The following is a 12,668-nucleotide window of genomic DNA, read 5'->3' as shown; positions in this document are numbered from 1 at the left end:
TTCTTTTGGAATTGCAGCCAAAAACCAACCTTCAATCTTTGTTTCCTCAGACGATAACAAATTCACCTAACACACGGCAAAATGACAAAAACAAGGCACTGGTTGGAAGTGGCAAAGTTACAGAGATTATACAGTAAACATGGATGCACACAACACTGTAGAGCGACCACTTAACGGCGTCTATCGGAACACTAGTCAACATTAAAAACGCTGCATAATGGACGGTCGTCATTAACAACACAACTGTCATTCATCTGAAACACTGTGCCTCAGAAGATGCTGTTTAGGTCAGCAACGCAGTTCAAATGGGCTCAGCAGTGAACTTAGTGTCTACGTGTGAACAATAGTATTTAGAACCGAGATAAATCACTACTCGTTTTTTTTAGATGGGGAAAGAGAGGGGTTTATTTGAGGGAGTCATTTATTTTTTTCAAGTGGATAGCAGTACCTAATTGGAACATGGCATCTATTAAAAGGGATCGTGACGATTTGAGCAAGTAAGTAGAAGCATTAGCCCTCACTGCTGTGGCTACATGAGCAACACATTTCCTGAAAGACGAAGGCAGGAAACAGCAGTGTGAGTGGAGACAAATGTAAGCATCAGGGCAGTAATTGTGCGGGAGGACACGATTAGCCCAGGCGTGGCTAAGCTGATAAGGTCAAAGCCAATTAGTGCTCACGCAAGCTTGTGCATAGGCGAAGAAGCAGCAGCAGAATGCCAGCTTGAGGTCTTTACTTACCTTTTTTATCGTTTTTGTCTGAACCAAGGCAAGCTCCCGGGTTTCGTCCGTGACATAGAGGGAGAGTTTGACGTAGGGGTCGCTGCGGACAAAAACATAAAATAAATGTATGATTGAAAATAGTCTCAGTCCTCAGAATAAAAAGCCATACGCTCCAGGGGGCTGTTTAGCTTTTGATTTGTTCAGATTTTGAATCCCCCAAAAGACGTACGTAAAACTAAATAATGTAGTCCACAGATGACATTTAACCCTTTTTAAATACAGTAGAATACCTATGTAGCATAATTAACATGTGTAGGGTTTATTAGTTTAAAAAAAAAAATGCATCGACATTAGACATCAGTGAACTTTGGTCAAAAGGTTTAATTTACCGGTAGGTTCTATCATCTTCACTACTTGGGATAGGTAAAACTAATTGCTAAGTGTGTTCCCAAATGTGTGGAATTGATTGTTGATTAATTTTCTTGAAGCAACCGAGGCAAGCTAGAGTGTTCTACAAGGCTGCAACCAGCAGAGACGCTGTTGATTCACTCTCGGCTCGTTTGCCTTCTCAAGAAGATCATGACGCCAGCTGTGCTATTTTTTTCACTTGGCATTCATTGTTGTATAAACTATTACTCTCAAAATAAAGATATTTCACTTTCTTAATACTTCCTAACATTAGAATTCACCATAGATTTTTTTTTATTGATTAATTGTTCGTTGGCGGCACGGTGGGCGACTGGTTAGAGCGTCTGCCTCACAATTCTGAGGACTGGGGTTCAATCCCCGGCCCAGTCTGTGTGGAGTTTGCATGTTCTCCCCGTGCCTGCGTGGGTTTTCTCCGGACACTGCGGTTTCCTCCCACATCCCAAAAACATGCGTGGTAGGTTAATTGAAGTCTCTAAATTGCCCCTAGGTGTGAATGTGAGGTCGTTTGTTTATGTGTGCCCTGCGATTGGCTGGCAACCAGTTCACGGTGTACCCCGCCTCCTGCCCGATGATAGCTGGGATAGGCTCCGGCACTCCCGCGACCCTTGTGAGGATAAGCGGCTCAGAAAATGGATGAATGGATGGATGGATGGATAATTGTTCGTTAATTTTTCCAGTCGACCAAGGAAATTTAGTGAAATGCCCTCTATTTTGACCACATTTTCCGTGAAATTTCATTCCGAGTAGTCTGACCGCACAACCGTTCGAGTTCCACACCAAAATTGGACCAATTTGAGATAGACAATAAATTAATTGCCGCTAAAAAGATGCACTAAAATAAGAAGGCAGAATTATTTATAGTGAGAAAATGATCACAGTAATAAGTATCATCATGATGTTGCTAAATTGCAATAAAAACATTCCAACAAGTTTTATTTTTTTTTAAACATATAAAATCAATAAAGCTACGTATGTACCTTTTGCACATTACAAATTGTAACCGGCAGCAACCACTGCACCATGGTAACCACTCTTCTAACATTTGTCGGTAACGTCGGTCGAAACAAGATCTCTGTTCTGGTCCTATGTACTTCAAAAACGGGATGAAAAATTCCTTTTGTGGTAAGTACTTCGTCACAAAAAGGGAAACTAAAGTGAAAAAAAAATTGCAAAGCACCTTACTGTTGCATAGATCATTCTACACTCGAAGCTATGCGATTCCCAGGATGCACGTCTGTACACAATGAGTCCTAGGCCTGGAACAATGAGTAATTGTTGCATAGTAATTGCATTGTTGGGCAAAGGGTTCCATAATTGCAAGCTTATGGGAAACGGCAAACATCCCGTTGTGTTTTTTGTTCCCAGCTGAAGAAATTGGGTGCGATGGTTGTGTTTAAAATGGAATTTGTCACTTTGAGGTTTTAAGTTGTATTGTCTTTATTGCAACTTCATACAAATTCGACATACCAGCTCACTCGTGTTAGCGGGATGGCCGTGTTCATCTGGCTTGAATCCAAAATGTTCCCATAGGGTTATGGTGGCATTATGCTTTAAAAATAATTAATTCAATCAACCTCCATTTATGACGCTCAATTTTCTGCAGCTGTACAGCAACCAGCTCGCCGTCAGAAAAACTTAACTTTGAGTACACTAGTGCCCACATTTGAAAAGCATGCGCGCATGCACGCAACCACTCACACATGCACACACACACACACACACACACACACACACACACACACAAAATCAGAGGGAGGAGGATGAGAGGGTCCCACCCCGCCCTTGACTATCTCTGATTGGTTTAGAGACCAGATGGGTTTCATGTGTCTGCTTTCAAGTCGCATAATTGTTTTTTTTTCTTCCTCAAATGGCTGGGCATACAATTGGACACACTCTCTCTTTTCTTTTACCCGCACTCTAGAGCCCTGTCTTTTCGGGAAAAAGAAATCATAAGGCAAATCAATAACACTGTGTCCTCAGAAGCAGACTGATCTTACTGTATGCATCCTTGCTCACTTTTGTGCGTCTCAGACGTGGGGCGCACATCAAACGAGATCCCTATTGTTGTTCATGTCAATTAGTTAGTAGGCCTTGGTTCATGGAGGATGACGCAAGAAGACGGGACAGTACCATTTTTTATTTTATGCTCAGCGAACTTTTATCACTCAGATGGAAACAGTGGAACAAAAGTGAAAAGTCATGAGGCAATATGTTGTTGTTCGCCCATGCATTTGTAAAACCGAATAAACACATTCCGATAATTGGATAACCGATAATTATCCTGTGGTCAGAAGTGATTTCTTTTTCCTCCCCACAATCATACATGTTAAACTCGTTCAATATTTACAATCACAAATTCCTATGTATGTGGTCAACATCAACTTTGGCCGAGTTACGATATTGGTGGAGATGTAGTTATGTGTGGTGTACTGTGTTGGTCATCTTGAGTACACCACACACTACGAGAGCAGTAAACACACATATGACTGATCCGTTTGCATGCTTTAGTAGGGGTAAACTGTTCTGTATGAACGCTACCTACATGAAACAGGCAATGTATAAACAAACACGGAGGCTGTATTGTATTAAACTGTGGTAGAGCATTGTGCTGTGTTTAGCATCACCGGTTACAGGAAGCTGATCAGCTGTCAACACACGCAACTGTTATAATTCAAACCACTTCCACGCTCCACGTTGAAAATGTAGGCAGTATGCTAACCTTTTAGTGCTCTTACCATTTCAACCCTTAAAGAGCTCAACTTGATTGCTGATTTTTGCCTGCGGGAACCCCGCTGCCTCTAATTGTATGTTTGTGAGATTATGTGCTCTGACTAAACAAACAATTGGACCGCTGTGTCTTCAATTCACTGACACTTGTCTTTTTCACTTGAATTAAAAAAACAAAAACACAGAACCCGCTAAATAGGACAGGCTGCTTCAGTGTCAATCTTTGGGAGAGGAGAGCAACCATCATGGCTGCCGAATTTCAATGTTCAACAGGTCAACATCATCGACAGTACATGAACATCCATGAGGTCCACACTTAATAGAATTATGAACACACATCAGGGTGTGTCATTGCAAGAAGAAACAAAGAAGGTGTATTAACAGCATAGGATAGGATGTATGATGCCCGCACAGAGGTTTGGCAGTGACAAAGGGGAAAAGTGTATGATGTTCTACGACAGTTCAAAATTCTAGTTAGAATCTGGCGTGGAAGGTATTAATTCTATGCCCATAATTTCCAATAGGAAAGAATGTTTCTAATTCAAACCGGAGCACCCACAAGCAGATTGTGGTTGAAATGAGCAGTTCCATAGTGAACAATTTTATGTGGGAAACGTGTGACAGAGGTCGCTTATAAATAGAAGAGGCACGTGGGTAATCATTTGTTCAAATTGGAGTTAAAGATCTGTTTGACGCTGCAAAAAATAGTGAAAGTTTACACAAATGGGGTTACTGCTTGACAAATCTTTTACCATCAATAAGCAGGAAGTCAGTATGTTGCACTAAATACTCACCTGGCAGGTCATTTGAAAGGCATGTTATGTCACCCATCAAGTGTGAAATAAAGCAAACAAGTAACTCTTTTGTTACTCACCTACTTTAAAATGTATCGATGAGCGATCCATTCTGCTCTTCCGCCCCACTGTGACAAAACAATGGGGCTAATTTACATAATAACCACCCCCAGACTCAGCCAAAGACTTATTAGCTAGGCTGGGCGAAAATCCAGAGCAACTTTCAAGGGGCAGGCGAACCTTTGACATGATGCCAAAACCAAAGGGTAAGCAGAGACTACTGGTAATTGTGATTGGCGCGTTGTGGCTTCACCGAGAGCTCCATAAAGTTTGTTAAAAAAAAAGTAAAACACTAAAAAAATAAAAAAACGAACTCAGGCACAGATAAGATAGAAGCATCACCCCCCAAAAAAACAAAAGCCTCACAGTTCTGAGGACCGGGGTTCAAATCCTGGCCCCACCTGTGTGGAGTTTGCATGTTCTCCCCGTGCCTGCGTGGGTTTTCTGCGGGCATTCCGGTTTCCTCCCACATCCCAAAAACATGCATGCTAGGTTGATTGAAGACTCTAAATGGCCCGTAGATGTGAATGTGAGTGCGAATGGTTGTTTGTTTATGTGTGCCCTGTAATTGGGTGGCAACCAATTCAGGGTGTACCCCGCCTCCTGCCTGAAGATAGCTGGGTTAGGCTCCAGCACGCCCGCGACCCTTGTGAGGATAAGCGGCTCAGAAAATGGACGGATGGATATTATAAATATATCAGACATTTTAAATTTACTAGATTAAGATATATATATATATAAATAGAGTAATTTGAAAGGTCATTGTATCAGTAGCCTTTGTCAGTTGAGTCTCTCAATTAGGTTGCCTGCAATGATGTTTAAGATCCATTAAGTGTCAGTATTGAGCAACACAGTAAAAGTACCGAAACAATATCAATACAGTTTTGGTAATGAGCCGCAACGTTTCACGAGGCCTCATCTAACCATCACTACAGACTAGCATTGTGTAACAGTGTTACCAGCATTAGCATATTATAATGTTGTTATAATCATAATGGTGCTAAATTGTCATTGTGGGGTGGGGTGGGGGTGGGGGGTATTTGTGTTTGGTTATGTCATGAGCCACGTTACTACAATATATGCTAAGTGTAAATCGGTGGCTTGGTGATTAAATGCTGCTTCCACAAGTGATAATGTAATCGAATCTTGATGGATTATCGCTGTGTGTGGGTGTGCATGTGTTTGTGGGTGGGGTGGGGGTATAGATAAATTAACCACTGGTGGCTTTGTACAAGGTAAGCAGAGCTGCACCGAGTCTGGTTGGATGCACAGATTAGCGTGAGCCAATGACAGTGTTAGCCCCTGATAAGCGGCACTTACCTCCTTGAAGTTGTCGACGCAGCTGCGGTGGCGTGTTTGTGTTTTTTAATGTGAGCCACACACACACACAGCATAGTGTAAAAATGACTGCCTCCAAAAGTTGAAAGGATTTCAATGCCTTTAAACTAAGGCCATTTTATCCCCACACTCGCGACTCTGCTTCCGCAAGTAGAAGCAAGCACACTTGCCAGTGAGATGACAAGAGCCAGCACGCCGACCGACGCGAAAGAGGACAGGGCTGAATGCTGGCCCACTGCATGAGACAGTGACAGCCCCTGAAACGAGTTAATTTCAGCAAGACAAGAAACATTTTTAATTATTTGTACTACTACTATATTCTTGATCCTTGAGATATTTTTATTAAATCATGTCACAGACTTGTTATTAAAACACCTAGGAACTGTTATAAATTGTGCGGAATAAATGCATAATATGTCTGCTATAAACCCAAACCGCATATTTCTGATGAATTATAGTCAGTGAAACTCACCTGGCTCCAATGATGTCTTTCTTGGCCAGATCAATTCCCGCGATGACCTTAACCCGCAACACTCTGGTTTCATGCTACGGAAGAAAAATAAATGTAATCAAACACATGGTAAAATGATCCCTTTGAGTGCCAACGGCCACTCTAACCAGGAGTTCCTTTATTGCATTAACCCTGACCCAGAAAATAATGATTAGTTGTACTAAAGCGCTTTTTCGGTCCACAGTGACAGCATGACGGTGTGACATAGTGTGAGATAAATGACATTTAAAAGGCAGACACAATCAACAGTGAATTTGTTTATCAACCGAATTGACAGAACAGGCATTTTATAAAGGATTCGATAAATAACACCCAGTGATTTAATCAATTCCAGGGTCAAACTGTTGCCATTTTGAACCTTATTACTAGGGATTTGAGACTCACTCGCCGATATTTGATAATGCCATTACATCTTACAATTTTGATGAAAATATGTTTATATTTTCATCAAATATTATTCAAAAACACAAAACTAACTTTAACATGGCTTTAGTTTAACTCAAATACAACACTTTTTAGAGAAACAAATTATCATTACTGACATAGCATGATGATGTTTTATAGCTACAGCTGGAATTAAAACATTGTTGTATAGAGCAACCTACATCACAACCTACATCAACCTATCATCGCACGTTTCCTCTTTTTCTATCCCTTCTGTGGTAGCATGATGGCATCACACACAAAGAAGCCAAAGAGATGGTGAGGTCTCCCACGATGACAGTTTGAAGTGCACGCTATAAGTTTTGAGGCAGATGTTTTCAAATTGTACTACTTTCGGGACAGTCCGCTTTTTGTTGGACTGCACTTTATGAGAGAGCAATCTGATGGTATCAACTAATGCTTTACGAAACCTCCAAATCAGGGGTGCCAAACTTGTTTTCCCTCACTGGGCAGAAGGTAGTTATGGGTGCCCTACGGGGTCGGTTATAATAGTAAAACCACATGAATCACTACGGTGAATAATCAAAAATGTGTTACAGTATAATGGCGTGACAGTTCAGCAGTTCACATTGGGTATATAGTAAGAGAACAAAATGCAAAACAAAATGTTTATCTTTTGTGTCAACAGGAACAGATGTAATGACATTTATGGAACAACAGTTTAAATATTATATTTTTAGGAAAGTGCAACATCGAAAGATTGTGTTCTTTTTAAGAAAGAAATGATGCACACAATGGCAACAGTCACCGTTTGAATGATGTGAATTATTATTTGGCCTACGCCATAAAAACCCGAATAATATGCCATTATTGTCATTGGTTTGGCTCCATCTAAACTCTAAAGAGCCCCTGACAGGCTGTTTAGATGCCATTAGAAGTGTCATTTGTACCGCGCTTTTTGTTTATGCGCTATATTGAAACTTACATTTGCATGACGAGTTAACCAGTTTGGCAAAATATTGTTAGCCATGACGGCTGCTAGCAAGAAGCTGAGCTGCACTGTTTTTGTTTACGGACTAGGTGTGTTGCTTGAGTGTGGGGCAGTTACGTTTCTTGTCTCTTGCCTAATATGTTCTGTTTGGTAATGCTATTAATTTCTATATTATCATTCAGTTATTATATCCATCCATTTTCAACACCGCTTATCCTGGTTAGGGTCGCTGGAGCCTATCCCAGCTGACTTTGGGCGAAAGGCGGACTACACCTTGAACTGGTCGCCAGTCAGTCGCGGGGTACATATAGACACGGACAACCATTCGCACTCACAATCACACCGTCACTGAGTGGGAACTGAACCCACGCTGCCCGCACCAAAGTCAGGCAAGTGTACCACTACACCATCAGTGACCCAGTTATTATATACGTAGACAAATGTATTTTTCTATCTGTTACAGCCTGTCTTACAGCTAATATATTGAAAAATGTTTTGCAATTTGTCCTCTTAAAAGGCGCTTTGACACAGTTGTAACCAAACTGACAAAAATCGATGCAGCTTTTACTTATGACCAGTGTCACACTACTGAAACGACATGGAATGATTTTACAGCCTCCAGGGTCAAGTGACAATTTGTCATGTTGTGGTTACAGCGCAGTGGATGACTGAAGACGTGGATCACTGAAGACGAGCCAAGCCTGGCCAGAGTTCACTACGCAGTGGAATGAATGGCACGCCTAACTCCTGTTACTTTCTCATAATGACTGACAGAAGAAGGTCGACGCTGAGCTTGTAAAATACGACTTAAACTATTGAGTCCTGCTAGATATTTAAAATGCTTTCAAAATCCAGCTGAATATCACATGAAGCATACTATACGCTGGTTACATTAATACCCTCAAATAACACTGTGCATCTTTGCCATCTCCTGTTTGGCTATGGCCAGCGAGTTCATATCATATTTTCTCACAATAGATACCGTTCCAGAATTACCTCGAAAACATAAACATCACATCTCAAATAGATGCATTATTTGATTAATTATGGGATTAAAAAAATAAAAAAAAGGGGGCAATAATAACCTTTTTTATTTTACCTATCCCCTTTCACATGTAAATGTCATTATTTTTCTGGCTTCTTTCCATGTCACCTGCGGAGGGGAGGTGGCATCTGTAAAGCTGACATCTGTACAGGACAGTTTAAAGAGAAAGTAGCTAATATTTCGTATTGGTAAAAAAAAATTATGTTTCACATAAAAGACCACTTTTTATCCCTCATAGATGCCTGGTGCTCTCTGCAGTTGAGTAAAACAAACACTGCCAAACCACTATATGAAGAAATAGGATATATGCTACAGTGTTGGAACTGAGATACTACTGTGTGTCATGGTAGACATCGCTACACAATTCATACTGCCAGAATGGGCATCCGTAAAGCTGAAATTTACAGTGGCATTTAAGGAGAAAGTGTTGCTGTAACCAGCACGGAGCCTTGCAGACATTTGAAGACAGGGGTGTCAAACTCATTTTTGTCACGAGCCACATCGCAGTTAGGACTTCCCTCGGAGGGCCGCTACGACTGTGGACCCATATAAATGAAAGAGTACCTCATATACTATAATTACAGTATACACAACACATTGATGAATAACCAGTATTGAAATCAAAAACCTATAAAAACATGTTTTTCAACTATTGTTAACATTTTTAAAAATGCTTGTAAATATCCATCCATCCATTTTCTATTCCGCTTTATCCTCACAAGGGACGCAGGCCTGCTGGAGCCTATCCCAGCTATCTTCGGGAGAGAGGCTGGGCACACCCTGAACTGGTCGTCAGCCAATCGCAGGGCACATAAAAACAAACAACCATTCGAGCACATATTCACACCTACGGGCAATTGAGAGTCTTCAATCAACCTACCATGCATGTTTTTGGGATGTGGGAGGAAACCGGAGTGCCCGGAGAAAACCCCGGGCCACCAGTTTGACACGCGCTGTAAGACATACAGCAGAATTGGAGGGGAGTGTACTGTAAATACCATGTACTACATGCCACACAGCTTTTAAATGCCTCTTCGGATTCTTCTTTTTGCTTAAGAACTTTGCTTCCCTTCCCTATCCAAGCAAGATGACCTGGAAGTACTTGAAGGATATTCGAATTCTAAAAATGCTTAAGAAAGCTGGCTCGATGCAACCTTTAAACCTCCTTTAGCAAAGGTTACTCCTAATCAACCTTTATGACAGGAAAGGAGAAATAATATTCATAAACTATGCAAAGACGCTTGAGTTTCATGCTAAAAGACTTAAAAACTATAATATAAAATAATTTGAAGAATATATTTTAATTTAAAAAATAGTACAAAACAGAATTTATAATGAAACATGCATCCATAATACAGTCTTCCAGAACAGTAGCAATTTGAACACAAAAATTTGCCTAAAAAAAAGTTACACAATACAGAAAGGTGCGAGGGACAAAACTTTGAGAGAGAGAGAGAGAGAAAGAGAGAGAGAGAGAGAGAGAGAGAGAGAGAGAGAAAAGGGACAGAAAAAGGAAAAGAAAGAAACCTACAGACTTGCATCATCAATACTCGCCGTCTTTGGAAAGAAGACATTCAGGACACATTGCACACACTGACACACAAGTCCTACATCGTAAGTAACTGGCATCTAACTGCAGTTGATCAATATCCAAAGACACAAAAGCACTGAAACTTCTACCATTAAAGAAACACCAAGAAAATGATTACACTGAAAACTAAGATCAGTGACATACTAATCGAATCGCAGCTGGGGATGTATACCAAAAGAGCCTTTGTAAAAAGAACCACTTGAAATCCTTAAAAAGGAAGTTAGAACTGCTATCCAAAGTAAAACAAGATTGCAAGCAAAAGAGGAAATAAAGCAAAGACTATAGAAAATAAAGCCAGTTACAAAACGAAAAATTGCAATTGGTAGTTGAAGCAAAAGAAAAGGAATTGCTTGCCGAGGCAAATACCATTGAAGCGGGTTAGGGGGTGCGTAAGCATTGGTCAAGGGTTCATATACTACACAGTTGTCAGACTCGAGACCTGGGGGCCAGATCCAACCCGGCATATCATTTTATGTGGCCCGTGAAAGCAAACTGTGTGTCAACTTCCATGATTCTTGCTCAAATCTGCAACCCCTTTTTACAGTAACTTGTACAAACTATTATCCTTGACTTCTGAGTTCAAAAGTAGTTTGTTGTGCACATGCAGTAATATGCTGAGCCAATTAAACATTTATATGGTTTTACAGTCAGTGGCCCTCTGAGGGAAACCATAACTAGAATGCGGCCGTGACAAAAATTAGTTTGACACCTCGGAATTAGTGGGTGTGTGTGTGTTTTGGCTTTGTATTCTATTGCCATTTGTTTAAAACAAAATGCTGCATACTTAGATTGCCATATGGCAAAATTTGGGGGAAGTGTAAATGACATATAACATAATGAGGGTTTTGGGTAGTGTAAATGTCGCACAACTTTTAAATCACATAACGCCGCCAAGACGTTGTCCCACTCCCACAGAATTGGGGAGCATACGAATTTTCTCTGAGACTTTGGAAAGAAGAGCTTCAAAGCACACTGGACACATTTACACAGCAAACACACATAGTCCTGAATCCGAAGACAAAACCAAATCAAAGCTCCAGAAAAAAAGAAGAAACAGAGCTAAAGTCTTGAATGTTAGATTAGCTTATTTGGCAAGCAGAACGAGGTCATGTCTGTGTGTTTACACACAAAAAAAAGACGATTTAATGCTTTATTGTACTTTGTCTTGATTTTGGAACTGATATTGTGTTCATTTGTACTCAGTTTTCACGATGTTTGATGGCTGCATTGATGGTTCCGATCGGCAAATAAAGTAAAGCACCTGTCTGAAAACGTTGGTTTAAACTGTTGATTTAACAGAGGGACAGCTCCCATTGGGGTTATGAGGAGTCTGTAATGTTGCTAAAATTGACATTTGTATACATGTCATGTATTTCCTCGGTGTTTGTTTACCAAAATGGTGGTGATGCTACCCCCGTGTAAACATGGACTCATCTGTGTGGGCTTCACAATACCAAGTGGAGGAGAGGCCGGTGGGTTTATTTGCTGTTGTTTGATTTATCTTTGCATGTATTTTATTTATTTTGATATTTTGTGGTCTAGTAATAGACGCGGAAGAGCGAGCAGAGGTTACGGGGGGGAACAAGCCAGCTGCTGAACATTACTATGGTATGTGCAGGGTGATGGCTGTTTAGCTGGACCGCCGCGGCTAGCGTTAGCATTGACAGCATCCGCGCGGCTGTCTCGCCCGTCGAGCGGCACAGCGGCCGAGGCTTACCTCATCTTCTGACAGCCCGTAGATCGGCTCGTAATTCGTAGCCATATAGCCCGGCGGTGCCCGCTAATCGCCGCTTTAAAAAAAATAATAAAAGGAGAGGCAGCGCTAGCTAGCTAGCCTCCAACAATTAAGTCCCACTCTTTGCTCTCCCCCCGCTTCTCGTGTCGCGCCGTGGTGCTTAAATCCGCTCTTGAGTTTAGCTTCCAAGATCCCACTCCGCTTCCGCAACACGAGCTGGCGTTGTTTATGTTCACACTGTCCAAATTGGTTCCGTCAGATACAAGATTGCTTTTGTCAAACGTGATCTCCCCCTCCTCTCGAGTCTCGAAACGCTGGGAGACTCGACATCGAAGCGGCTC

At 41.2% G+C, this 12,668-nt stretch overlaps 1 protein-coding gene across 3 annotated transcripts in view; it reads right to left on the bottom strand.

Moving 5' to 3' along the window:
* The window catches only part of nedd4l (NEDD4 like E3 ubiquitin protein ligase), a 63,205-nt gene extending 50,575 nt beyond the window's left edge, over positions 1-12,630 (bottom strand). For all 3 annotated transcript variants that reach the window (XM_061699095.1, XM_061699097.1, XM_061699099.1), the window contains exons 1-3: positions 12,310-12,630; positions 6,543-6,616; positions 741-822 (exon numbers count right to left, since the gene is read on the bottom strand). In XM_061699095.1, the coding sequence (XP_061555079.1) occupies positions 741-822; positions 6,543-6,616; positions 12,310-12,354 (201 nt within the window). In that variant the 5' untranslated portion in view covers positions 12,355-12,630. The remainder of the gene's footprint in view (positions 1-740; positions 823-6,542; positions 6,617-12,309) is intronic.
* Between the last annotated feature and the right edge of the window lie 38 nt (positions 12,631-12,668).

This window comes from Phycodurus eques, chromosome 15 (assembly GCF_024500275.1).
Source record: "Phycodurus eques isolate BA_2022a chromosome 15, UOR_Pequ_1.1, whole genome shotgun sequence".
Lineage (NCBI taxonomy): Eukaryota > Metazoa > Chordata > Actinopteri > Syngnathiformes > Syngnathidae > Phycodurus > Phycodurus eques.
Note: the sequence above shows the minus strand (reverse complement) of the source record. Positions and strands in the feature narration are given on the sequence as shown.